This window comes from Venturia canescens, chromosome 5 (assembly GCF_019457755.1).
Source record: "Venturia canescens isolate UGA chromosome 5, ASM1945775v1, whole genome shotgun sequence".
NCBI classification, from domain to species: Eukaryota; Metazoa; Arthropoda; class Insecta; order Hymenoptera; family Ichneumonidae; genus Venturia; species Venturia canescens.
Window position 1 is genome coordinate 786,280 of NC_057425.1, and position 25,461 is coordinate 811,740.

Consider the following 25,461-nt stretch of genomic DNA (forward strand, 5'->3'; position numbering starts at 1 on the left):
CTTCCGTTTCGGGATGCGGTTCGGGTGCGCTTGCGCCGCGAACGAGTGAGACGCGCTCGTCCGTTGTTTCTTCCTTGGGACACTGAGAAATAATTCTCAAGAGGTTAATTGTGATGAAAATCGATTGAACGAAATTCGAACGAACGATACGCGCGCGATCACCGGAAGGACCGATAAGAATGGCAGCTGGTATCCCGAGTGATTTCGACCTCGGCGATCGGGACGTTGGTAACCGAGCAGTCGCTCGACATCCGAACCACGGCGACGTTTCGGTCGTTGCTCTCAGCGCTCCGGGAACAAAGCTCGCGGATCTTGGTCAATTTCCGGAACAAACGGAGGCCGCGGTTACTGAAAAATTCCATAAATCCTCGTGCATCAAACGCCATTTCATGTTCATCAGAAAATATAAATCACTCCGTCATACAGGAAAGAATCGAGTTAAGGAAAATCATTGTCAGCTCACCGGATCCCCAAAAAGGATTGATCCACGACCAAGTTCAGGTAACTCCCGCTTACATGGAGTTCAGGGACGCCAGCGAGGGTATGAGCTTTCAAAAAAGCATGACCATCAGAAACATCGGAAAAGTTCCTGCATACGTTAAAATTTGTCAGCCGAATTCAATGGTACAGTTAGAATCGCCATTACCCGCGTCGCCTCGATTTGACCTCTTTTTCAAACGAATCGCATCGCCGCAGGCCGTTAAAATCAAGACGCTGAAAAGGAGCGTGATGCTCAGTCCGGGCTTGGCTCTGGTTCGAACGGTCACGTATTCTTTCAAAAGGCCCGCTCTACTTCGCGCGACCATCCCCATCGAGATAAATCATCATCCGATCGATTATCGCATTATTTGTTCGCTCAGTACCGAGTATATTAGCATCAATCCTGGCGCTGTTGATTTTCGTATCGTCGATATTGGCTGCTCTTCGAGCACCGAGATTATAACGATATCGAACGTCGGTGGCAAGAGCACGAGGTAGGCCGTGACCTTTGACCAGTCATTCGTTCATCGACCGCTCTTTTTTGACCCGCTCTTTTTTCCCAGATTTACCATTGACTTGGGGAAGAATGATCTGGAAGTGACTGTAAAACCTCATCGCGGAATAGTCCGACCGCGATCGAGCGTCAAGCTTCACGTCGAGATGATTGGATTGGCTGAGGGAACTTTTTACAGCGAATTTTGGTAATTCGTGTCTTTCTTTCTTCCTCATCCCGTATGATTTCCCGTTTCTTTTCTCTTCCCTTCAGGATAAAGTCAAACCCGAATATCAGAATTCCTGTGAAGGTCAAAGTAATCGTGCCTCGATTGGTAATTTATTATCCGCACACAACCGGAGATTTTACTCTGGTCGACTTCCCCATGACCTGCGTCAACACTCGACGATACGATACCCTAGTTTTGAGAAATGTTTCGTCTCAGTTTTCGAGTTTCGTTGTTCTCGGAGAAATCGACAACGAACTCGTCCCCATCAAGGTTTTTCCATGTCCTTTGTTCGTGTTCGATCGATCTTCGTACAAAAATGCACCTGACGGTAAGGACGAATGATTTTTTTAGGACATCGACGCGAAGAGCCATCCGGCTTACGGCGTCTTCGAGATAAAACCGGTGGAAGGTCGTTTGGAACCCTTCGAAGGAACCATTTTTGTTATCGAGTAATTACCATTCATCAGTCCCATTTTCGGTCTGTCGCTTTTGTTTCTCTCATCTACTCCAACTACTGTTCAGATTTGCACCACCAAAGTTGGAGTTAACAAGGACTCGGCAGGATCGAACGAATCGTCCGGCCGGAAGTCATCAAGACTACATGGTGTTCGTTAGAATACTGAGAGTTCACTGTAGAGAAGCCGAAGACTTGACGAGTAAGCGAAAGATACTGAAAATAAAAAGAAAAACCGAGGAAATAAAATAATTGTTGGGTTGTCAAAGGACCGGAAATCGTGCTGGAACCGAGTGCAGATTTTCCTCGACCGCAGAAAGTTCAGATACGTATGAGAACCGTGCAGACAATTATTTCTTATTAAATGAAAGATTAATGGTGTGCAAAAAAATTTCGATTAATTTGGTACTCGTGGTGAAAAAAAAAACTAGAGGAAGAAGCGAAAACGAATTCGAGCGAAAACGACGTTTCGATTTCTTCGATGGGCCAACGAACGAGTGGAGAAATCGTGAGACTTTGCATACACGGTGAAACTGAACTGGTGCAGTTGCAATTCATACCGGACGAATTGAATATCCTAAATTTCGAAGCCTACCACACGGAAACTCGAGTGCTCGAAATCAGGAATCCTTCGAAACACGAAACGGTCACCTTCCGCTTCGCGGCGAACGGAGCAGCTCGCTGCAAGCCCCCGGAAGGGGTTCTTCGGCCTCAGAAATCTCTTCAGGTCTCGGTGACTATTGGAAAGCAGAGACTGGCTTGGAGTAATGAACAAATCGAAAAATCATTCGGTCGAAATTGTAAACGGGCTTCCCCACTAATGCGTACATTCTCGTATCACTCGCGTTCATTTTAATTCCAGTCCAGCCCAGAATCAAACTTGGCTTCGACGTAATAATGAAGAGTCACAGTTTTCTTTCTCCAAAGAAATGCGAGTCCGTCACAGTCGGCACTTATTTCGTGTGTTGTCACATCAGGTATAAGGAAAAAGCCAAAATTGCGCCGCTCCCTTCTCCAGGTATCTGTGAAATGATCAATGAAAAAGGGCGATATTAATTTTTATTCCTCCGACACCGAAAAAAATGATTTTTCAGGCGGGTCGTTGGAAGGAACCGAATCTTTAGGACGATTGAAAAAGGTCGAAGGCGGAAATCCACTCTCGTTTTCCGAGGAAAAAAAAGTACATCTGGTTTTTATTGGATCCTCGAAATAATTAGAAAAGCCGATTGAACTGGTCCATTTGATTGTAGGAAATTTTGTCTGTAGTCGCGTTCGGCACCGACGAGCCGAGTCCGTTCCCTGAACCGAAAACCCCCGAGAAACGCAATCTCCGAGTATATTGGGCAAATTATCTGCGAACGCTCGTTCGAACTCGGGAGCAAAAAGCGGAGGCTAAAAGAATGAAAAACGCGATCGAAGGTTGGGACGAGTTCGAAGAATTACTTTTCAGTCATTGCGAGCTATTTCCAAAAATTGTGAAAAACCCCATTCCCGTGGAGTCGAATGAAATGAGCGACCGGAAGAAAGCCCAAATGGGAGAGAAGTATCTGAACGAGGCGAGAACCCTGCTCCCTCTGACGCCACTGCAAATTTACAACGTCAAGGTTTCGCCGGCCATGTTCACATTTGGCATGGTTAGAATTTTTCTATTTCGAGAGAACGCGCAGAAATTTGCTCGACATTCGGATTCATTCCGATTTTCAGGTCGTAACGAAGAGCTTGAATTTTCAAGAGCTATCGATCGAGAATAAGAACGTATTTCCGGTAATGGTGAAAGTGATGAGCCGGGCAACGCGAAACATTCGCTTTCCGAATGGAAATTCGGTGGTACTAAAAGCAGGATCCTCCGTAAAAATACTCATGGAATTCCGCGCGGATCAAATCGGGAAATTCAACAGTTACATCAATTACATAATCAACGAAAATCATTCGTACGAGCTGACAATCGCGGCCGACGTTGTTTACAAATTTTTGTCGATCGGAGCCCGCCAAATCGTTCTCGGAGACACGGAAGAATTTATGTCGGAGGAGTGTTATCGGCCGCTCGTAGGATACGTCGAAGTTAAGAATAAATTGAACGCGAAAACAAATTTCAAGTGAGTCTCTTCGCAGATCCGAAAATTCTCAGTTGGGAAAGATTGCACGAGTTTTGAAGTTGGATTAATAATTTTACGAATATCGAGATGGGACGTGCCAACCCCGATGAGTTACGTCATCAACCCCATCGCCGGGTGTGTTCGCGGAATGAGGAATTTGCTCGTTGGCATAACTTACGAGCCTGATGAAGTGAAAATTCAAAGCACCGAGGCGATCATCGTCACGGAGGGCGGGACTTACATCACTTTGAAATTAAATACTATCCTGCCGGTTCGACCTGCGGTAGCTTTTTTGAGGGATGCGCTAAACGTTGGAGAAGTTCCTCTGAACGTTCCCTACACGACTCTCGGTGTAATCCGCAACGGAGAATACAACCAAGTTTATTTCGAGCTTGATCAGTCGTCCCAGACTCACGGATTGCAAGCTTTTCCAAAAAAAGGCTTCGTTCCACCCCGAGGAATCGTACCTCTTCGAGTAAGCTCCTTCCAATCATTTGTCCTGCTCCGCAGCAACCTTTCGAACTCGAATTCGCAAGCCTTTTTTCTTTCTCAAGATTATTCTTAGGTTCGACGTTTGTATGGAATTCGCGATCGTAATTCGTGTGATTATTCAACACTCTCACGCGATAAAGCTACGAGTGACGGGTCGAGTTACGTTTCCCATGCTGAAAATTCAACCGGCCAAAATCGAGATGAAACGCGTTAGTATCGACGCATCACGGACTAATCTCGTGACGATGACAAACGTGGGAAATACTCTTCTCACGCTTCGTTTTCCGCTGCAAGACTATCCGGAGTTTCGTATTTTTTTGTCCGATCCGTCGGTCGGTGATCAACGCACGGAATTAGGTTTGCTACGACGCTTCATACGATACATGGTAAATATTTACAATACTTTTGCTAAAGAGCATGCCGAATTATTTTTCAAGCTTTAACATCGATGAAAAATAATGGGGAAAGCAGAGTTTTATTAAAAATTTTCTTTTCAAATCTGTAAAAAATCACGAAGGGGAAGGTAGGAAAATCAAAATACGAAATAAGGAAGATGTTCCGGACCCACCCACCCACTTCCACGTGTTGAAGGAACAATGAATACTGAAATAATGAATGATTACAGTAGCTAAGAAATTGAAATTTCGTTCGTTAAAACAAAATTGTGTTTTCTTCACCTTCCCCATTCTTACAATCAATCGTAATATAATTTTTTATCAATATTACACCTTGCCAAAAATGTTGGGATCATTTTTCATTGATAACAATAGCGAAGAAACTGAAATTTCATTCGGATTTTTTAAATACTTTTTTTTTTTGGTTTTTGTACCTTTCCCCTCCCTAAAATAAACCTCCGCATCATTTTTTGTTGATAATAATGCTGGAAAAAAAATTTAGAAAAATTTTTAGTAAAAGTATTGTAAATGTCTACCCAATAAATCAGATCTTCTCCGCCGGATTAATTTTGAATAATTTTCTCACGCGCGACTCAAGAACACGAAGTAGGAATAATCATACTCCCGGGGAATTCGAGATCGTTGTACCTCCATTTTAGCCCCGTCGATCTTGCCTCCTACGAGTTTTATTTACCAATGATAATAAACGAAATTTTGGGCCCGATCGACGTGGAAAATGAGAATTGTTTGAAACCGGAAGAATATATTTCATCGGGAGAGGAGCGCTATGCGAAGACGAGTAATATTGTGATCGATCGAGCAGCGGGGATCGATCTACCGACGCTGATGATCGCTTGCACCGTTGCCGGGCATCTCGTGAACTTGAGCAAAACCGAATTTAACTTGGACGCGAGCGTCGATCAAGTAAGCGCGCCTGACGATTGATCGCGTTGGTCAAGCACGCTGATTATTAAATCCTAATTCACAGGTTCAAGACACTCTGAGAATTATCAACGAAACGAACGAAGCGACCTCGCTCGTCGTTCGGATTGATGAGCTTTTGAAAAATAATAGCCCTTTCACGATAGACTGGGACGAGCGAGGAGAGAAAGTCGATTCGACCGAAGGTGGTGCTTCATTGGTCTGTACCCTTAAGCCGAGATCCGAGACTTATTTGCGCGTGAAATTCGATCCGAGGGATCGACAAGGCGACTGGTCGGTCGAAGCACCTATTTTCGTTGAAGGACACTCGGAGGGTGAAATATTTAACAGTTTGAAGCTCAGGGGTAAAAATCCAAAATGTCGAATCGAGTCGAATGTTCGAGAAATTTATTTGTGTCCGGTTCCCCTGAAGGTAAATTCGTGGCTTAGGGTTTTATCGTCGCGCAGATTCTTCATTGAACGGCTCTTTTTTTCTCTTAGACCGAGACCGAAGAGATATTCGAAATTTCGGTTGGTCATTTTTTCAAGAATTCTACGATATGCGCCAGAGTCGACGGGCCCGATCGACTGATTGGCGAATTTCGGAGAGAACTCTTGTCGATAACATTCCCGCAGGGGAGCAACGTTGTAGCTGATCGATCGAAAAAGTATCTCACTTCTTGGTTGGAAAAGTTCAATCCGATCCAGCATGAATGAATGGAGTTCTTTTGGCGTTTCAGGCAAAGCGAATCGATTCAAGTTCGATTGGCTTTCCGGAGTTCAGCGCCCGTATCTTTTCGTACGAAAGTCGAATTTTTTGATGCCGAAAATGAGGCGAATTTTTTCGTCACAGTTTTCGCAACTGCGGACAATTGTCTCATGAGCATTCACGCATATATTATTTCAACCGGCGGGTCCGCAGGGTCGAACAAATTCAAGCTTCAACGCTCGTCAAATTTGTCGATCGAGTCTGAAATTTCGGACAGTTTTTCGATGGATCAACAGGCCTCGCGAGGAGCACAGAGGAGGGTGAGTCCGTTCCTCGAATCCCAAAATTCTCACGAACGTTTCATGTTTATAATGACAGCAATGAAAGTCGTAGCTTGAAAAATAGTTGCTCGATGGTAACGCCACTCTGAGCGTTCACTCGAACGCGAGTCAATCGAGTTGGAACGCTGCGAAGATTCTGAACAACATGAAGTTGAAAAGTGCGATTGCCAAAGAAGCTTCGGGCGCGGAAGCGACGCTAGAAGAGGAGGAGGACGATGACGATGACGACGACGACGAAGACGGAGAAATGGAAGTAACTTCTCTCATCGGAGAATCAAGATTTTCCATAGTTTCGTTGATTCATTCGACGAAGCCTCGTCAACATTCGCGATCGAATTATTTATTCTTTCCTATTCGCACGAAGGGCAGGTGAAACGAATTTTTTCAAACAACCAAGCATGTCGTGTGCCCAATCGTTCGAGATTAGAAAAACAAACAAAATCATCCGGCAATTGATTTCATTGCTAGCGCGTACGAGCGTCACATGCTGAGGTCTTTGAAAGTCGCAGAACAGTGGCTGTACTCGGGTCCTTTGAGATATCAATTTTATCCCCACGTGACCGAAGGAATAACTGCATCATTTTCCAATTTATTCACCACCGCCAACATGAGCGAAAAGCGAAAAAGCGGACGGATGAATCAGTCTTTTATTGACATTCTTGCAAATGTCGTTGGTCCAGAACTCTTCGACTTCATTGGAGCACCGTAGGTCTTTTTATTTCTTTTTCCCATCGGTGCAGGAACGAGATCAGTAGGAATAGTTTTCCATCTACTCGTACTCTCCCATTATCTTTTGAAGAATAATTTATCCACAGGCCAACCGTATTACCGGAAGACGATGCTGAAAGAATTCATATCGTCTTAAAGACTTATGAAAATATGTTGAAATTTCTCATTGCCAAAGGAGCTTGCGTGTGCCACGTACACGCCCGTCATCTCCTAAATTACAGTGACTATGAAATGACCTTGGAACATCCAAAATTAATGGCAAGTCGATCTCTTTTGTATGGCACATATGCCTGAAATATTTATAATCCTTTGCATATTAATACGATTTCGATGACGAAAAATTAGAATACGTCGAAGGAGACTTGCCTGGAAATAAATTTGCTCCATGCTGACCGTATGGAATTGCAAAATTTTGAAGCGCGTAGTAAGCAATGTTGGCTCGATATTATTCTGCAAACCTTCAAAAGCTTTGTATTAAAAGGCATCAGTGCTGATGGACTCGGCAGAAGAATTTCAGACAACCTGGAACTTCGAAATATTGAAAGGACTAAATCGGAGAGCGCGTTTAGGTATACCCGAGCCGCAGCTGAAAGCACGATTCGCTAGTTTTTTCCATTAAAAATTTTCATCACAAATTCGAAGAAGAATCGCTCAATTTCTTACCGATTAATATAATATTCGACTCTCAGTTTTGGTGATATCATGAGTGAGGCTTCGGTCATTAAAATCGAGGCTTTAGCTCGATCGAAAAAAACGTATTCCGAACCAGAATCGTTGCTCCTCGCTTGGCTGGAGTTTCATTACGAGCAGCAACGTCAAGAAAAGTGGCTCGTGCACGAAAGCACAGTTCTCAATCCATTGGAAGCCAAGGACGAGACACAGGAAAGAGCAATTACGAATTTCGAGCAAGATCTCGCTGACGGTCTCGTTCTCATAACCGTCACCGTCGCTCATTGTCCCTTTCTCGTCGAGCATTCCTTCAGCAATGTTTATATTAGACCCAGAACGAGCGAGGAGGTACGCGTGACATTTTTTCATATATTCAGCCTCTTCGGAAATCATCTCTTCGGCAATTATTCGTCGAGTAATGTTTCCTCATAGGCCCTGCATAACGCTATATGCCTTGTATCAGCGTGGCGAAAAATTCGGCTTGGTTTCATGATAACACCGGAGGAAATAATTCAGCCGAATGCTGTGCAACTGTTGATGCTCGTCACCCATTTGTTCGAAACACTTCCAACTTATGCTCCAAAGGCCAAGGTATCTTTCCTTTTTTTTTATTTCATAAAACATTATCTATTTTTTATTCGTTGGATCCGAGACTCTCTCACAGCAAATTCCTATCACACTCCCCTCCAAACATTGCCGAACACTACCGGACAGTGACCGAGTCGACCCGAATCATGCGTGCCCACCAACCGACTTTAGTTTAGTTGCACTGCACCGTTGCGCAGTGAAGGTCTTACGCTGCTCGGCAGTACGGAAGAAAATATTTTTTTTTTTCAAAACGAAAATATTTTTACAAAATTTTTGGATCACTACTCCAAAGTAAAATAATTGTTTGACATGTAGAAAAAAATTAGAGATTATTCTCCCATTTTTATTTAAGGTAGTTTCCTACAGCTTGAAAAAAAAATGTGAGAGAAAATCTCACAACACGACTATCGACGGATTAATTGTAAATTCATATATATGATTCGAAGATCAGATTCAGTTGCCCGTTGACCGAGAAAATAACCCGACCTCTGAACATCACGAACCCATCGGGCTCTCACGTCACTTACGTTCTCCAATTTTTTGCCAATGAGGCGGCATTTTTCAAATTACTAACGGAACGCGTCGTCCGTCTCGAACCGTACAGGAGTGCCAACATTCAAATCGAATTTTATGCAAGAAAAATGCAAAAGACTCGAGGTAATGCTCGAGGCTTGCTTGGAAAATCGTTGAAAATACTATTTCAAAGGATTAAAATTGATTTTCGGGGGGAAAAACTGGGTAGCCTATCTTCTTCTTTGCGGAGGAGCGATTGGTCCAACCTTCAGTAAAAATCTGTGCTTCGTCCTCGTCGGAGGAACGAGTCATCTGGACATCGTGGAGGAATACCAAATCAAATCAAAATTATACCAAGTGTTGGACAAGACGTTGAGTGTCAGGGTACCTTACGAGAACGCCGCTGAGTACGTTATTTGGATGACACAAGAAATGCCCATGAAACGAGGTTCAACGATTGAGAACAATAATAATAAAACCAAATAATCGAATTTTACGAAAGATTCGAATAATTCTATTCGAATACAGCCACGATTAAAATGGAACGTTGGTCGGATTTGCGATTAAGAAAAGTTCCAAGGAGGCTTTTTTTGAACCAAAAGTCCATGTCGGTCCTCGAGGGCGCTCACAAAGCCGACCTCTCTGTAACGGTTGCCTGCATCGCTCCGGGAATCCGAAATTTTTGGATTATTTTCACATCGAAGCTCGGGGATTTCATAATTCAAGCGAGTATCCCGCGTCGATCCTTCATTCAACGATCCGACGCACGCATAAATATTAACGAGTGCTGTTTTATCATCTATCAATAATTGATTTAATACTTATTTTATTCTCGCAGATAACTTCGAGCTCGCGGACATCGATAACCGACAATCTTACCGTCAAGTGGCAACGTACCAGCTGCATTTGTACAGATCCTTCAAAGAATGTAGTCGAAACGTGTCCCTTGAATATCAGCGTCAGAATTCCCGCAAAAAATACAGAGTTATGGAAATGCATCAATCACGCCTTTCAAAAGTCACTAAATCCGAAAGAAAAAAGTTTTTGGTCCCGTCATTTGGGTCAGTCCTAGCCCTCGTAATCCCTAATTATTCCGCAGTAGTTCAAGCTCTATTCCGTTTATTTTATCCTTCATCATTTTCACGATTATATATTTTTGTCATCCGTTTTAGAAACGAATATCGGATTACGATTAATTTATTATTTGATGGGCGATCACACGGATGCGACGGCTAAAGAATTTATGCATCTCTTCGAACCCAGTGCAACTTACAAAGTTTCCACTATTGACAAATCGAGCCCGTTGATTATTCCCGGAAAACTACTCACGATCTCCGGTTCGCAGCTGCATTTATCACGATCTTCCAACATCAATTCTCTTCCATATTATTTTTTCTAAAGATACAGTACATTAATCATTTATCCAATGACAGATGTGAAATCGGCTTCTGGAGAGGAAATTGAGATGAAAATTCACATGAACAAATCCATGCCACGGGTCTACGAAACAACCATTTCCCTAATTTCGCTCGACAAACGCGAACATCGTCTTTACAATGTTCATTTCCTTTGCGAGAATCCCACGCGATAAAAGAAATTCTAGCTGACTTAATTAACGTCGACGCGAACAAACAACTATACGTTATTGTCAATGTCAACCGATAATAAAAATTTTTTAAATACAGTCGACTCTCACAAGTGGCGGTTGCACGGGCAGAGGGGGGAGGGGCACGCGAGAACGCCGAAAACAGCCGAGAACAGTCGATACACGGCTTGCACGGAAACGTGACGCGAGTGAGAGAGTCGACGCATGCCTGCAATTCCGCTCTATTTTTATTCTGACATAGTAGCAACACTTGCGATCGCATCGTCCAACCAGCGGTCGAACAGTCGAACAAATTGAGCACGTATGCCCCTCCCCTTCCCTCGTGTACACTTCCTTAATATTTTCTTATGCATGTATGTGGATAGACAGTCACACACATACGTGTACAAAGGGCGACAAACCACAGGTAAACATACCACCACCTGTTTATATCCATAACCCACAAATTCAGAGGTCGAGAAACCCAAACAAGCTGTGATATCAAAATGCAGACTCGACGAGCCCATGGTATAAAAAAAATATGATAGTTTAGAATTCGAGTTTTCAATATAATTGTTTCTCGTGATGCAGTCGTGACGTAACTAATTTAGAATGTTGAAATTGAGGCTCGTCAATCGCGTGAAACCGACTCTAACAGTCTTGTTAAATAATCATAATAGTAATTGAAAAATATTAAGAGAATAATAAATATACGTCGTGGAGTGACTTCGGGAAAATTAAGCGATTTCGAAAGATAAGAAATTCAGTAAAATGGAGCCAACTCGGATGGACGAGAAGGATGGGCTTTTGACAATTTTGGACGAATTGAGCAAAGGGTCCAAATTTCTTTGGACCATTTTCATACTCACCCTCACTCCAACTGTTTTCAATGGGATGCACTCAATGTCTTATGTTTTTACAACGGCTCAGGTAGCAATTTTCAGATAGTAGACCCAAAGTTCATTACCAAAGGATATTCAATATCCTTTCTGCATGGTATTACAATTATAATATTACATATAATACAATAAAAGAATAATGTTAAATATCTTTTGGTTGCCTCAAGTGTATCACTATTTTTCTCAATGACCTTATTATTGTTGATTCTACCGTTATTGCATTGTCAATTTCTCTATTCGCGTGTAAATCTTGTGGAGATATGAAAAATAAATTTGTTGAAAAATATTTGATGTTGGTACATGGAACATTGCAAAAACTGCTAATTGAATGCATTGTAAAACTGAAGGAACAAGTATGAAAGCCTTTGAAAAATATTGCATTTCTTCATTGCTTTTCATTCTTTTTAGATTCCTCCTCACTGGTGCGCTGTCCCGGAACTAGTGTCTGCTAACTGGACCGTGCAGCAGATTAAAGAAATATCTTCTGCGAGTAATTGCCTAGTGTATAATTACGATTATACGTATTTTGCACAAGTGGGTTATGAGAATGCGACAGAGTACATAAAAACTCTCACCATATTGCCAGTCACAACTTCCTGTTCTCAATACTATTATGAAGACATTGGTGGATCGACAGTTGTCGAGGAAGTGAGTAGAGTCCTTGAGTCGGTTGGAGCAGACAATATAGTTTTGATTTAATCTTTTTCCTTTCGAATAGTTCACGCATCCAATAAATTTGCTTGTAAATTAAATCTGAATATATAAAGTTCGATAATACTGTACATAACAAAGTGTTGACATTTTAGTGGAATCTGGTATGCGACAGAGCGGCAGATCGAGCAAATACTTATATGGCCCTATCTCTTGGAAAATTGATTGGAGCTGGTTTTTTTGGAGTTTTCGCGGATCGTCACGGACGTAAAACGACCTACGTAATCGGAATATTTATGCTCATAATTGCGGGTCCACTAACCGCTTTTGTGCCTTGGTTCTGGGCTTTCCTTGTTCTCAGATTTTTTACAGGTGTTAGTTTGTCCGCGATAGGATATTCATCGATGACGACTCGTGAGTCCAAGATTTTTTTTATCCTTTGAAACAATTTGTTCCGAACCAAATACTTGTAGTTTTCAGTTTATTTCCCGGTGTTGCACATTTTTTTCGTCAGTTTTATATTTATTGCACGTTGGTTTATTTCAATGAAAGCTTCATCAAACATTACTTTATTCCAGTTATAATTTTAGTTTTATTTCGTAATTTTATTGTTTTACATTTTTTGGTTGTACAAAGTGACCGAAGCATCTAGCAGTAAACACAGACAATGGATGGGGATTGCTTTTAACACCGGTTATCCCATTGGTATGGCTATGCTATCCGGATTAGCTTATCTCGCGAGGGATTGGAAACATCTCCAATTGATTGTTTCCCTGCCCTCATTGATTCTGCTTTTTCATGCATGGTACAACACGAGTAACAAGATTTTATTTATTACTTTCCGCGATTCCTTCGATCCCTGGCAATATTTTTTATCGCATACAACTAATTTTACATTCCCAGGTTCATGCCGGAATCACCGAGATGGCTGTTGTCCCAAAACCGACGGAAACAAGCTCACCGAGTTGTGCGTCAATATTACGAGCCTCTCGAATCTGAAACGAGAGGTAAAAATTCTTCAGATGCGAATAGTCGTGAAATAGTCGAGAAAAAATCTGTAAGCAACGTCAATTTAGCCGATCAAGGTTGCGTTCGAAACAATCTGAAGAGCCTGAAAATTTTATACTCCAATTCGGACTTGAGAAAACGAGCTTTCATTATGTATTTCTCGTGGATGACTTCGTCTCTTTGCTATTACGTTATAGGTAACACAAAAAAAATCAGTAAAAATAAAAACTTTATTGATTTCAACAATAAAAAAAAGTAATAAACGTTGTTCCGTACAGCTCTGAACGTGGACAATTTTTCGGTGGATCACTATACGTACATGCTGATAATGGGCCTGACGGAGGTACCCGCGTATTTGGTGCCATCGGGAATTCTTATGATGATAGGACGTCGTCAATCAGGTGCTCTTCTTTACACGATCGGAGGCGTCTGTTTGTTGAGTATTCTGGCAATCTCCCGTGATAACACAGTCGCCATTATGTTGGTCGCGTTAACAGGAAGATTTGCCCTTTCGGCCGTTTATGGTATAATAATTTTATATACTTCGGAATTGTTTCCCACGATCGTGAGAAACTCTGCGGTCGGTACGAGCTCGGTTATGGCCCACGTTGGTACGATTACTGCTCCGTACGTTGCTGATCTCGTAGGCCAAGCCTTTTGGTGGGCTCCGAGCACACTTTGTGGCATTCTCGCTGTGATCGCCGGTATTTCTTGCCTCGTACTTCCAGAAACTCGTGACCGAAGTCTCGCCGACACCGTCGAAGAGGAAACTGCCAAAGGACGCGGCCGGGTTTCTCTCGCACAAATTTGCTCAAATTAATGATCAATCAACAAGACCCATTAGCATTGTAAAACATTGACTTTTCCTTGAGTAATCGTATACGAAATTTCAAAAATTTACGTAGCTCAAAATCACTCGAACTTCCTCAGTCGGGATTAAGGTTTCGACAAGATGGTCTTTTTTCTGGAATATATTCAATGTTATCGCGTTTGTATAACATAACGCAAACATATTATTTTGTTATCTTCTATATTTCGTTACGTGTAGTTGCATTTAACAAATTGTTATTGTTGAATTTCAGAATTTTATTTTTTTTTTTATATACGATGACGAAAAATGATATTTTCGATCATTCTAGGTAGAAAAGTAAAAAAAAAACGTTTAACGAGATGGCAGATTCACAACTGTATAATCTTCTTGCCGTTTTTATTGTTGCACATCAATTTTATTATACAAACGTGTTTACTGTTTGTAATTTTAAGAATTTATAAAGTTGAATTATATGTTGTATCAACTGACGTGTTTTTTTTTTTACTTCCCACTCAACTATAGTAGAAACTCGTAGTTCTATCTATCCAAGGCCACGGCGGTTATGAAATTCTCACGATATGTAAAAAGAAGTGAATTGAGTGAATTCTTCAATCGTGTTCAATATTTTTTATGAGACAGGATTTTCGCCAGTCGTGTCAGAGCCGTGTTGAGTATATATACGTTTGAATTGCGCGCCAATTTGCGATATTTCAAACGTATTTTTATATATATATAGTCCGGAAGGAAAAATATAAGGTTACAGGTTATGTTCGTGTTTCGAGCACGCCGTTTTCTTATTTGCTTTTGTCGTTTCGTTCGAGTACAACGTGTACAACTGAATATAATATTCGGATTGATTTGGACTTCGTAGCTACACAAACTTAACAATGTAAGAATTATATTCAGGAGGAAACATGAAAAATATTGTATATCAATTGTTTTGAAATCAAATTTACAAAAACATATGCGTAGATGACGAGATTCGCGAGGGCCAAAGGTTCGAAAGCTTCGAATGAACGAGTTCCAAACGAGGCTACACCCTGGCATGTAATGAAGGAACAACTGGAGGACAATGTTGCTAAGAAAAATAGTTCAACAGGAAAAGTCGCGAAAAATGCCAAAACATTATTGAGTGAAAAAGATCAGCCTTATTATTACGAATCTACCGGTAACGTTAATAATGAATGGGCAGAATTTCGAAAGGAAAAAAAATCGATTGCAAAATCGAAAACAAGCGCAGCGATCACGAATCCAGTTGAAAATGGTAAAATTATAGCAGAGACCACGAATTCCACAGTGAATCGTGATAAATCAGAAATGGTACCCAAGTCAAAAAAGATTAAACAAAAATCTGCAGCTAATGAAAACGATAAAAATTTAGTAGTCCCGATGGATACCACAGTGGAGAAGAGCAAGTCGGTAGACGTGTCAAATTCGAAAAAAAAAAAACGAAAACTCGAACTTCCCAATGATTCTCCAATCGAATCGAACAAGAAAGCTGCAAATAGTTGTCAAAAAAATCCCAAAAAACAAAAATCTAATAATGTGGCTGAGTCTACAACGAAAGATGCACCATTGAAGGAGAAAGCAAAAGATGTTTCCTCAGGTGTGTCAAACACAAATACTTGTGAATTGCCAAAAAGTGATCACGAAACAACTTCAATGTTGAAAAAAGACAAAGAAACTGAGGTAAATGAACAACACGTGTCTCCAGGAAAGAGTTTGAAAATCAGTAAACGTCATAAGCGAAATCAAAAGCGTATAAGCAAAAATGCTTTGTTGAACTCGGAAGCGGCGAGTAAAGAAACGGAGAATGGACCTTCAGGTGGCTTCAATGCAGCGGGTAACGATTGGAGCATTCATGTGAAATTTGGTAAAAGTGTAAACGAACAGAGAGAACCTACCAACGGATATTCTATTCCAAAAAATTCTAAAAATTTCCTGAAAAATCGAGTCAATGGGAACAGTGGTGCGAAACGGAAAGCTCCAAAAATCCGTGACGACAAAGAGCACAAGCGTAGAAAACCAGAATCTGGTTCAACAAAATGCGTGATAAATGGGATAGAGGTTGAAATCGTAAAATACGATGGATTCCCAGTGAAGAAGGAGGATGCTGAGAGGCTGAAGGAGTTGCGTCAACAAATGACTATGAAGGGCATCCCCAAGTCGGAGATTGACGTTGCAATGAAACTTGAGCGAAGAAAAGCTGAGAAATCATTGGCTCGAGTGAGAAAACAAGTTTGTTTTCATTGTAGAAAAGCTGGACACAATTTGTCGGATTGTCCAGAGCTAGGCCAGGAAGAATCAGCTACGGGAATTTGTTTCAAATGTGGATCAACGGAACACACGCATTTCGAGTGCAAAGTCAACAAAAAAGAGGAGTTTCGATTCGCCAGTTGTTTCATATGTCGAGAACAAGGACACATCGCTAAACAATGTCCAGATAATCCCAAAGGGCTATATCCACAAGGCGGATCGTGTAAAATTTGCGGTGATGTTACTCATTTGAAAAAAGATTGCCCTGATTTGACTAGAGAAAAAGAAGAGACGAATATTACCGTCGGCAGCATTGCTCAAAATACTCTCGAGTCCCTTGATGATGATGTCACCACAAAAGTAGCTGCAAGTGAAAATAGTAAAAAACTGAAAAGTAAAATCGTTAAATTCTAAGCTTTTCTTGTATATTGTATTTTATGAGATAAAAATAAAATGAACAAAGATAATTTTAGCAAATTTTGCCAATGTGGTGTTTTATTGAAAATTTTTACACACGTACAGGACTTGTTCACGGTTGGGTAGTGAGCATCATTGGAATTCGTTATTCACGAACATGCTAACGTTGCAACGAATATTGGACGATTGAAAGTTATACAATTGGATATTAAATGCGTCAGGATAGTTGTAGTTTTCTTTTTTCCTTTATAATTTACACAAAAATATGTACACGTTGTAATTGAGATTTATAAAGTCTTCGAAATCGTGTCTAAACGTCATTCCCGAAAAGCGTGTCGTACCCTTATATCTAATTCCCAAGAAGGAAAAAAAAAGAAAAAACTAGCTTGGACATCAAGTATCAATACCTCACTCGCAAGGTACTGAAAAATTTAGTTATTTCCGTTTTCTTGCAATTTGTACACAATATTCAGTCGCTCATTTGATTTCTGTTAATATTCACGAAAGTGCAATTCACAACTTATTGCGAAAATAAATCAACATATATATTTATACTCTTCAACTATTTTACATTTGTTCTTAATCTAAGCTTATTGAATTTATTCCCTCCTCCGTCTCTCGTCCAATATCGGTATATTTTCTTGTATATATAATATATATATTTGTGTGAATTTTCCTTTCATTCTACGTGAATTAATGATTGGTTAAGAATAATAAATTATCGTGAGCGGGAAATCGTTATCAATTGGTAAGTGCCCGAAGTGATTAAGATTGTAAATTGTCTAGAGTATTCTAAGCCACGCAGATTATTCTATTCGACATTGTAACTGTAATATGGAGAGGTTTGAAAAATAATATTTCAAACGGTGACCGACTTGATGCACCAAATCGGTCGAGAATTCAAAAAAAAAAAAAGGAGAAAGAACATTAGCATGCCTCTATCACTTGAAACAAATTGATTTGTGTAACGATGAGAATAAATTCAGGATCATTCAGGAAAGAACGATATCGGCATAAAATATTTTGCTTTTTTATTATCGATAATTTTTCGTTCGCCTGATGTCATTGCTGGGTTTTCGTATGAACTGAAAATCGTTCCTCTTTCGCTGCACCATCTTTGGTAACGCAATATCGGCATCCAACGCTCTTATAAATTTCATTCGAAAGAACGTTAACAAAATGTACAATTAAAGAGAGCGCGAGAGACAAGAAGGACGATCAACGAAGAAATCTTTAAATAATTGTGATTTTATATTCTTCCCTTTGATTGCGTGTCCGATGTCACGCTGATAAACCTTTGCAGGTGCTAGGTAGCCTCGGCTTTGTGCGCAGATTCTATTATCTCTTTTAGACATCTGCCAAATTCCTCGATTATCAGTCTCTGTGATGTATCTTCGTCAAGCATGTTACGTTCGGCCTCCTCAGCCTGGGCCAGCAGACACTGGCACGTTATTTCTACCACTTTATCCGTTAAGAAATTGAAGGTTTGCCTGTTTTTCGTTCGTAGGTAAAAAAAATTAAAAATTGCTAGATTACTTGAGACCATTAACAAAAAAGGAAAAAAATTACTTCAAGTAATAAGCAATAAGGGTCGTTACCTGGCTCCGGTATTCGACGCGGCTTGGGGTCTGAATGCCATTTCCGAGAGCTGTTGAATCTTGGCTTTGTTGAGACTCAATTGTGCAGTTCTGACCTCGACCGCTTCGGCAAGATCTTTGAGAGATTTTTTCTCGAGCGCCGGCTCCTCGACGTTTCTGCAGCCTATGCATTTGCAATTGGCTGAACATGGTATTTTTGCCTAGAAAGAAACAATTGACAATCATCAAAGAATGATTCATTATTTCGAATGGTACACATAAAATGCAATCGACAATACCTCGTAGCATTCGCAATAATTTTTCAAGCAGCCGCTCCGTTTACAATTGCAACCCTTGTTGTGACGTCTTATGTCGTCGCCCGTATCACGACCCTTGCCGATTTTTGGGCGAAAAGCGTTCGGATTACGCTCGAGGCAGGATTTAATTGCTCGTTGTCTCTCCTCTTCGTTTCCCAAGTTGTTGGAACAGTTGTTACAGTTGCACATGTGACAGAACTCCCCGTTCGCGAAGCAATCACAGTATCTGGTAGCAAACATAATCACGAATATTATTGATCACAAAAATTAATACGTTTCGATCGTTCTCGAATCCGATTTATGTCTGAAAATTAATTGGATCTTTTGAGGTGTGTCGGTTAAACGAGGTTGCAAATTCGAGGCACGGTTCTATTTCAGTATCAATAAATACGTTCTTCTTCAGCGGACGATCTCGAAGATATCGAGATCGTATTTTGTTTTTCTCAATAGAATGTTAACAAAAGAATAGAGACGGCAACGCCTCCTGCGGTCCAAAATTTCGATAGTCATTTGAATCGCCATTATACCGTTCCTATTTGAAACTATTATTTCAACTCCCGTTAACCCTCTCTCACCCGCCTCGAGCGTTAAAACTTATCAGAACATAATTTTTAAATTAATTTTTTAACGTGACGAAGTACAGAGTCTCGGTATTTATTGCACGAAGAAAAAAGAAAAGGAACACAATGAACTCTGTAAAATTGAGAGTGCTTCAATTCTACTCACAATTTGAGGCACTGAGATTTCGTGCAGTTGCACGGTTTTCTCGGTCGAATTCCATTCGGTTCAACGCCAGCGTACGTTCGTTGCGAAGTTTTGGCTTCTAGAGCCGAGCTCGTGGATAAATTACCGGACGAACTCTGAGAGCTCTGAGAACTGCTCAAGAGACTTGGGGTCGAGGGTGATTTTCCTTTGGATTCTTCAACACCTTGTTGAATATATTGAGCGGGTAAAACGACAATGTTCCCGACATTCGCCGTTGTCGATATCACTGCTTGACCCGATGCGAGTTGACTCAACGCCGATGCCGGAATCGCCACCGTATTTTTGGTGTGACTCAAGGCTCCAGAGGCTGGAATCAGAAGTCTTTGACCTCCGGTATTCGGTATCGAAGATTTTGGCGCTACCGACCTCAATGTCTGGTTTCCGGTGTTTAACGGAACAACCTTCAAACAAAATCCATTTTTACAAATAGTAATAATGTCACCCGATAACATGAAAATTACAATGACATCGCGGTTATTTCATTCTTACTTTGACGATTTGTTGTTGACCTCCGATTTTTTGGGTCATGCCAACGGTTTGCAGGGTGCCTGGAGTTTTTGGTTTACCAACAGTCACTACGTTGCTAGTACCGGATGAAGGAGTACTAACGAGTCTGACATATTGAACTTGTCGTCCGGGCATTTGAATTTGGTGCACCTGATTAGCGCCCGTGACGATATTTTGATTCGCAGGTATCCTGATTACTTGCCCACTACCTAACACCGTGCCGGACTTTAATGCGCTCTGAAATAAAAAATTACGAATTTTCAATAATTCGATAACGATAGAAATCGATAATGACCAAAGAAAAAAATTTACCTGACGAATTATAACTTTTTGTGGACTCTGCTGTACTCCCGTTTTTCCAGAAGTTGTGAACGAAGTTTGAGCGTTGGGTGGTTTGATTTGACTCGTAACAGTGGGTGCAGGTAAAATTTTTGTTGGTGATTTCGCGCTACTCGTTGGAATAAGAGTTAATTTGGGTGGTTGTGAGCTTGAAGATTGTATCAGCTTATTGACGATGATACCCTGAAATCGTATGATGGTAAATAAAATTTTCAACTCATTATCAAAAGCCATTAAAGTGAAAAACGGACCTGTTGTTTTTGAGGTGAAGAGGGTAAAATATGTTGTACTTTTGAAGTAATAAGACCCATTTGTTGCGCCTGTGCAAGAGTAATGGTTTTTGTAGGACTCGAAATTCCTTGGGCACCAGCGGTAGTACTCAGAAATTTAATAGTTTGCGGTTGACTTTCGTTTTGAGAAGCGGCAATGAGAACTTCTCCACTGGTCTGAGCTTGATTGCCACTTAGTATCATTTTTGTGTAGACATTTCTATTCGATTGGCCACTTTGCGCCGGTCTTTTGACCGACTGAACAGATTTAACTGTCTGCAAACTGTTCAGTGTTATATTTCCTGTTTGTCCTGTAGACATGGAAGGTTTAGCAGATTGAGCTGGCCTCAACTGAACTATGTTTCCATCCGCTGATTTGGCTGTTATGAGTGTTTGAGCGAGAGATTGTAATTGTCCTGCTGAGGCGGAGGCTGGATGTGAAATTTTCAATATTTGACTGGCACCCTGACCACCAGCCGGGGAAACAATCATTATAGATTGACTCTGAGCTGCCTGACCAGTGTTTGACTTTGCTTGAACTGCCGTAATTGGGACTCTTTGCAAACTCGGCTTCGTCTGGAATATCACATTTTGGCTAGGATGCCTTTGTGTCTCGAACGTTGTCGCTTCAGGTTGTATTTCCTCCGAAACGTCTGTCATTTCCACATCAGAAACAGCGCTCTCTGTTTCCGTATTTTGTTCTACTGTCCCGGGGTCATCCTCTGTCGAAATCACTTCTTCGGCATTCATACATTCCAACTCTGCTTGGATACTGGCCAATGTCTCAAAGTCATTCGAAGCATATTGCTCCGCGTTGTGGGACAGACTCAAAGCGCTCAGATCTCCGTCGCTAAAGTTTCTTGAATCCAGACCTATAGGCTCGGCCAAAGCCCTTGCCGATGTTCCCTTGTTCCCGGCCATGTTCCGAGAACTCACGGTATTCTACAACAAAGTAAAATAAATTTGATGAAAAAATTATTCTGACCCATGCATTGCTTCAACTCCGCAGTCCCAAAGACTATTCTTATCGAGTAACTTTTTTCTATACAAGAATAAATGAACTGCATGGTTTTTTATGATATATGAAGAAATTTGAGTATTTTTATGGAGTAAATCTTTAGGAGCAGTTGTTATGGTAAATTTTCGAATCTTCCTGTAAACGAAAAATCGTGAGGTCATCATGCCAGAATTTAAAAATTCAAAAATTCAAACTTTCCGTGATCGAATCGAAAGCCAGCAACACGTTGGAGAGTCAAATTTTCGCCGTTACCAAGGGCATGAAAACGTACGAGACGAGATACCAGTAAATTTAAAATTGGAACGAGAATGTTCGATAATGTACGGAAATTCGAAGGTGAACAAGACGGCGTACATTAGCGCCATTTATTGCTCGAACGCGCCATTTTCTGTTGTGCAAAATTAAATGAACTTTCACCATCACGCGAATGACCGCGAAAGGATCGACGTTCTTCAACAATAATAATCGGATATTCGATTTTACGCGACGCATTCAAGAACGGAAATAATTAGACGAATTCAAGTAGTAAATTGTTGAAAACAAGAGTTAACCTAAAATTCAACAGTTCGTATAAAGTGCGTACTGTGCGGGGTGGGGGCGTGCCTCAGAATTATAAATTTCATAACAAGTACGAGTCACTGTAATTTATAGCGACGATTCACTCTTTCAAAACACGTTGGAATAATTTCGTCCCCAAATGATTCCCGTTAATGTAACATACCTGATGCGAAAATCTTGATATCTCGAATTTGTTCAAAATCACGCGCCCACCATTGCTGTCCCAGAATGCATTGCGCACCGCCTCACTGCACGTATAAACACAGACGTAAAGGACGTTTTCTAACGTGATGCCCTAGTTCCGTGAACAATTTAACAGTGCCAAAAGACCGAAAAAGAATGAAAAAATCATCCACGATTTTTTGTAACAAACTGCACGATTCTGAAGCGTTGCATTATCGACGCTAAGAGCCACGTATTTTCGCGCACTTTGCATTTTTCGATTTCGCCATATTTCACGTCTGACCGCGGTTAAAAACACGTCAGGCCTATTTCCATCGCGGACCAATGAAATTGAGCGAGCAGTACGTGCCCTCAAGCGTTGTTAATTTTTTTTTTTTCAATGCTTAATTGTACCACCATTTGTACCCTTCGGTCGCAGACATGTGTTGATAAGAAAAACCTTATTTTAACGCGACCACGTGAAATCGTTCACGGTCATACATCGTTTTTAAATACAACACAATCACTCATAGGTATAATATGTAAGGGGAAACAATCCAACACCTCCGTGAACGTGACTGATTTTTTTTTAGATTTCGAACTGTTTTTGCGTGCTTTGATTAGGTGTTTGAAAGTTCATTTTATCTTAAGATTGAAAAATAATCTTTTTTCAATTCTTCAAAATTTTCTTTCAGAAATCTAAAATACGATCGTGCTCACGAGGCCAAATCCAACCAACACGATACACGCGCATGGTGTCGTCCCGATGGGATGCAGCGCTGCCTAAACAACAAGCGGGAAATCTTGTAAGCCGACGACTCGTAATTTTTTTTAGAAAAAGCAAAAATGGTGGTGAATGTGGCGGTTGTGCGGCAACAGCTTACGAATTTGGCACATTCCGGTGGCTCGCACAAGGATCAAGCCGACAAGTAAACCCTGACTATCATTCTCGAGACTAGAGGATATTTTTGATTTTCAATTCACTTGCTAAATTTCCCATTGGTTTTAGATATCGAGCTTTTTTGGAAGCAACTCTACTGTCATCGTCCGGTGACGAGCTGGTTGACACTTTGAAACTCTTCATCGAAGCTAGTAAATTAATATCTATTATTCAAATGCGGATTAGCCGATTGAGAAAGCCACATGCATACATTGATTGAATGAATCCTGTTTTTCCAGTTGTAAATGAAAATGTGAGTCTCGTCATCTCAAGACAAGTACTAACCGACGTCAGTGGTCGATTGTTGTTACTACCTGATGAAATTTCCAAAGCAGTCTCTCATTACACATTGGACAAGGTACAAAGACTAATGAAAATATCCAACTTTCAATTACGCGAATAAGCTGAATATAACATAGCTGGCTACTATCATTTTAGGTTCAACCTAGAGTTATTTCGTTTGAGGAACAAGTTGCCAGTATTAGACAACATTTGTCCGCTATTTATGAAAGGAATCAAGATTGGAGACAAGCTGCTAATGTTTTGGTTGGGATCCCCCTGGAAACAGGACAAAAGTAATTCACTAATAGATAACTTTCAATTCTCTCAACAATATCAAAAGTTACCCGAACCATTGAACAATGATTCGACTCGCACCTTTAGAACACATATCATACCAAGGAAATTCCGACTCATGTTTTCAGACAATACTCCGTTGATTATAAACTGGAGACATATTTAAAGATTGCAAGGCTTTATTTGGAAGATGATGATCCAGTTCAAGCAGAAGCTTTCATCAATAGAGCGTCTTTGTTGCAGGTTTAAAACCCTATTTTTAGAATAAATTTTTTCACACTTGATGTAAATATTAAACAGAAGCAGAATTTCGATAATCATTTTTCATTTGGTTTCCTCAGGCAGAGTCCAAGAACGAACAACTGCAAATTTACTACAAAGTATGCTATGCAAGGGTTTTGGATTACAGGAGAAAATTTATCGAAGCTGCCCAGAGATACAACGAATTGTCTTACAGATCTATAATTCACGAGGATGAACGAATGACTGCACTGAGGAATGCTCTCATTTGTACAATACTTGCTTCTGCTGGTAAATTCTTTGGATTTTTTTTTCATCAATGAAAGGGTCTTGTAATTAAGAGAAAGTTAACATGGAATATTGAAAATTATAGGACAGCAGAGAAGTCGAATGCTGGCGACCCTATTCAAGGACGAGAGATGCCAACAGTTACCGGCGTACTCGATCCTCGAGAAAATGTATCTAGATCGTATAATTCGGCGTTCCGAACTTCAAGAATTCGAGGCATTGTTGCAGCCTCATCAAAAAGCTTGTACTACCGACGGTCTCGGTTCGACGATCCTCGATCGCGCCGTTATCGAGCACAATCTTTTATCGGCTAGTAAACTCTACAACAACATAACGTTCGAGGAGTTGGGAGCGTTGTTAGAAATACCGCCTGTGAATGCCGAAAAAATAGCCAGCCAGATGATCACGGAAAGTCGAATGAATGGATACATCGATCAGATCGATTCGATCGTACATTTCGAAAGTATGTTATTGAATTTGTCCCAGAAAAAAATCTCTTTACTTCTATAGTCAATCGTTTTTTCATTTTTTTGTTTTGTATTTACAGCTCGAGAAATTTTGCCGACTTGGGACAAGCAAATCCAATCTCTCTGTTATCAAGTAAATCAAATAATCGAAAAAATCGCGCAAACCGAACCAGAGTGGATCGCGAAAGCAACCGAGGATCAGATGGTCCATTAATGTTTTTTTCACAACCCACTGACTTTCAGTTGGAATTCCTCGTCCCATGATTCTTTTATCAACTGAAAAATACCCGAAGCAGCGGATTTCGCTTCTTTCCTTTCGAATGGTTTTCTATAAGAAAAACAAATGTTTGGTAAGAAAAAGTTATAGTAACATCAAGGGCGTGGTGTAGAAAACTAGGGCGAAGTCAGCTTTACGAAAAGCTCAAAAGAAAAGTACTAGGGAAGTGATGAAAAAACATCGCTTGAAAAGGGAATGGTGTGCCGATAATCAGTGAATCCCTCAGGTTCTGTTTGCATGTAAATAAAACGACTATAAACACGCTTAACATAACAACTGTGCTATGTACTTTATTATTACGTCCAATAATCCATCGCTCGTTCGTAATTTCTTGCTCTCCTATCCCCCCCCCCCCCCCCCCTCTCGACATTTTCCATGCCCCTTATTTTCTTTCTCATTTATTTGTTGAATCGAGCGGGGACAGA

General features: G+C 40.8%; 6 protein-coding genes across 9 annotated transcripts; 5 read left to right on the forward strand and 1 right to left on the reverse strand.

The window, feature by feature from the left end:
* Positions 1-35: 35 nt before the first annotated feature.
* LOC122411700 (uncharacterized) lies at positions 36-1,725 on the forward strand. The gene is made up of 4 exons (XM_043420701.1): positions 36-624; positions 697-974; positions 1,044-1,181; positions 1,554-1,725. Exons 1-4 carry the CDS (start codon positions 517-519, stop codon positions 1,597-1,599), a joined length of 570 nt encoding a protein of 189 aa, XP_043276636.1. The 5' UTR covers positions 36-516; the 3' UTR covers positions 1,600-1,725.
* Positions 1,726-1,803: 78 nt separating this feature from the next.
* On the forward strand, positions 1,804-10,827 carry LOC122410813 (cilia- and flagella-associated protein 47-like). The gene is made up of 23 exons (XM_043419253.1): positions 1,804-1,858; positions 2,088-2,420; positions 2,519-2,674; positions 2,923-3,290; positions 3,361-3,752; positions 3,840-4,227; positions 4,307-4,601; positions 5,238-5,563; positions 5,628-5,993; positions 6,110-6,243; positions 6,301-6,589; positions 6,675-6,863; positions 7,038-7,315; positions 7,426-7,597; positions 7,685-7,908; positions 8,029-8,356; positions 8,441-8,599; positions 9,043-9,253; positions 9,339-9,557; positions 9,638-9,834; positions 9,948-10,170; positions 10,282-10,446; positions 10,543-10,827. The coding sequence occupies exons 1-23, from the start codon at positions 1,804-1,806 to the stop codon at positions 10,698-10,700; spliced, it is 5,625 nt and encodes a 1,874-aa protein (XP_043275188.1). The 3' UTR covers positions 10,701-10,827.
* A 115-nt stretch (positions 10,828-10,942) lies between these two features.
* LOC122411698 (organic cation transporter protein-like) lies at positions 10,943-14,551 on the forward strand. 3 transcript variants are annotated; one of them, XM_043420699.1, is made up of 6 exons: positions 10,943-11,121; positions 12,002-12,241; positions 12,400-12,658; positions 12,881-13,049; positions 13,148-13,449; positions 13,531-14,551. In XM_043420699.1, exons 1-6 carry the CDS (start codon positions 11,071-11,073, stop codon positions 14,070-14,072), a joined length of 1,563 nt encoding a protein of 520 aa, XP_043276634.1. In that variant the 5' UTR covers positions 10,943-11,070; the 3' UTR covers positions 14,073-14,551. The 3 variants fall into 3 exon arrangements, with proteins under 3 accessions (XP_043276634.1, XP_043276635.1, XP_043276633.1); XM_043420700.1 differs by lacking the exon at positions 10,943-11,121 and adding an exon at positions 11,123-11,222; XM_043420698.1 differs by lacking the exon at positions 10,943-11,121 and adding an exon at positions 11,135-11,624.
* Positions 14,552-14,800: 249 nt separating this feature from the next.
* LOC122411640 (neurofilament heavy polypeptide-like) lies at positions 14,801-16,796 on the forward strand. The gene is made up of 2 exons (XM_043420608.1): positions 14,801-14,952; positions 15,036-16,796. The coding sequence occupies exon 2, from the start codon at positions 15,036-15,038 to the stop codon at positions 16,731-16,733; it is 1,698 nt and encodes a 565-aa protein (XP_043276543.1). The 5' UTR covers positions 14,801-14,952; the 3' UTR covers positions 16,734-16,796.
* Positions 16,787-22,507, reverse strand: LOC122411639 (protein lin-54 homolog). 2 transcript variants are annotated; one of them, XM_043420607.1, is made up of 8 exons: positions 22,250-22,507; positions 20,493-21,452; positions 20,215-20,424; positions 19,885-20,139; positions 19,357-19,796; positions 18,613-18,856; positions 18,335-18,534; positions 16,787-18,226 (listed from the first exon to the last, which is right to left on the reverse strand). In XM_043420607.1, exons 2-8 carry the CDS (start codon positions 21,429-21,431, stop codon positions 18,043-18,045), a joined length of 2,472 nt encoding a protein of 823 aa, XP_043276542.1. In that variant the 5' UTR covers positions 21,432-21,452; positions 22,250-22,507; the 3' UTR covers positions 16,787-18,042. The 2 variants fall into 2 exon arrangements, with proteins under 2 accessions (XP_043276542.1, XP_043276541.1); XM_043420606.1 differs by lacking the exon at positions 22,250-22,507 and adding an exon at positions 21,883-22,084.
* Positions 22,508-22,660: 153 nt separating this feature from the next.
* On the forward strand, positions 22,661-25,309 carry CSN4 (COP9 signalosome subunit 4). The gene is made up of 9 exons (XM_043420609.1): positions 22,661-22,781; positions 22,944-23,177; positions 23,258-23,340; positions 23,428-23,546; positions 23,627-23,763; positions 23,893-24,007; positions 24,106-24,295; positions 24,378-24,755; positions 24,840-25,309. The coding sequence occupies exons 2-9, from the start codon at positions 23,095-23,097 to the stop codon at positions 24,971-24,973; spliced, it is 1,239 nt and encodes a 412-aa protein (XP_043276544.1). The 5' UTR covers positions 22,661-22,781; positions 22,944-23,094; the 3' UTR covers positions 24,974-25,309.
* Positions 25,310-25,461: the final 152 nt, after the last annotated feature.

Bases quoted from the DNA above. Each gene is read 5' to 3' on its own strand.
- LOC122411700 (XM_043420701.1), top strand. From the start codon at position 517: ATGGAGTTCAGGGACGCCAGCGAGGGTATGAGCTTTCAAAAAAGCATG. The intron at 975-1,043 runs GTAGGCCGTGAC...CTTTTTTCCCAG, and splicing joins GTCGGTGGCAAGAGCACGAG to ATTTACCATTGACTTGGGGA. The intron at 1,182-1,553 runs GTAATTCGTGTC...TGATTTTTTTAG, and splicing joins ACTTTTTACAGCGAATTTTG to GACATCGACGCGAAGAGCCA.
- LOC122410813 (XM_043419253.1), top strand. From the start codon at position 1,804: ATGGTGTTCGTTAGAATACTGAGAGTTCACTGTAGAGAAGCCGAAGAC. The intron at 3,291-3,360 runs GTTAGAATTTTT...TCCGATTTTCAG, and splicing joins CCATGTTCACATTTGGCATG to GTCGTAACGAAGAGCTTGAA. The intron at 5,564-5,627 runs GTAAGCGCGCCT...CCTAATTCACAG, and splicing joins TGGACGCGAGCGTCGATCAA to GTTCAAGACACTCTGAGAAT.
- LOC122411698 (XM_043420698.1), top strand. From the start codon at position 11,466: ATGGAGCCAACTCGGATGGACGAGAAGGATGGGCTTTTGACAATTTTG. The intron at 11,625-12,001 runs GTAGCAATTTTC...CATTCTTTTTAG, and splicing joins ATGTTTTTACAACGGCTCAG to ATTCCTCCTCACTGGTGCGC. The intron at 12,242-12,399 runs GTGAGTAGAGTC...TTGACATTTTAG, and splicing joins GATCGACAGTTGTCGAGGAA to TGGAATCTGGTATGCGACAG.
- LOC122411640 (XM_043420608.1), top strand. From the start codon at position 15,036: ATGACGAGATTCGCGAGGGCCAAAGGTTCGAAAGCTTCGAATGAACGA.
- LOC122411639 (XM_043420606.1), bottom strand. From the start codon at position 22,020: ATGCGTCGCGTAAAATCGAATATCCGATTATTATTGTTGAAGAACGTC. The intron at 19,797-19,884 runs GTAAGAATGAAA...TTTTGTTTGAAG, and splicing joins GTCAACAACAAATCGTCAAA to GTTGTTCCGTTAAACACCGG. The intron at 18,227-18,334 runs GTAACGACCCTT...AACGAAAAACAG, and splicing joins GCGTCGAATACCGGAGCCAG to GCAAACCTTCAATTTCTTAA.
- CSN4 (XM_043420609.1), top strand. From the start codon at position 23,095: ATGGTGGTGAATGTGGCGGTTGTGCGGCAACAGCTTACGAATTTGGCA. The intron at 23,178-23,257 runs GTAAACCCTGAC...CATTGGTTTTAG, and splicing joins CACAAGGATCAAGCCGACAA to ATATCGAGCTTTTTTGGAAG. The intron at 23,341-23,427 runs GTAAATTAATAT...CTGTTTTTCCAG, and splicing joins GAAACTCTTCATCGAAGCTA to TTGTAAATGAAAATGTGAGT.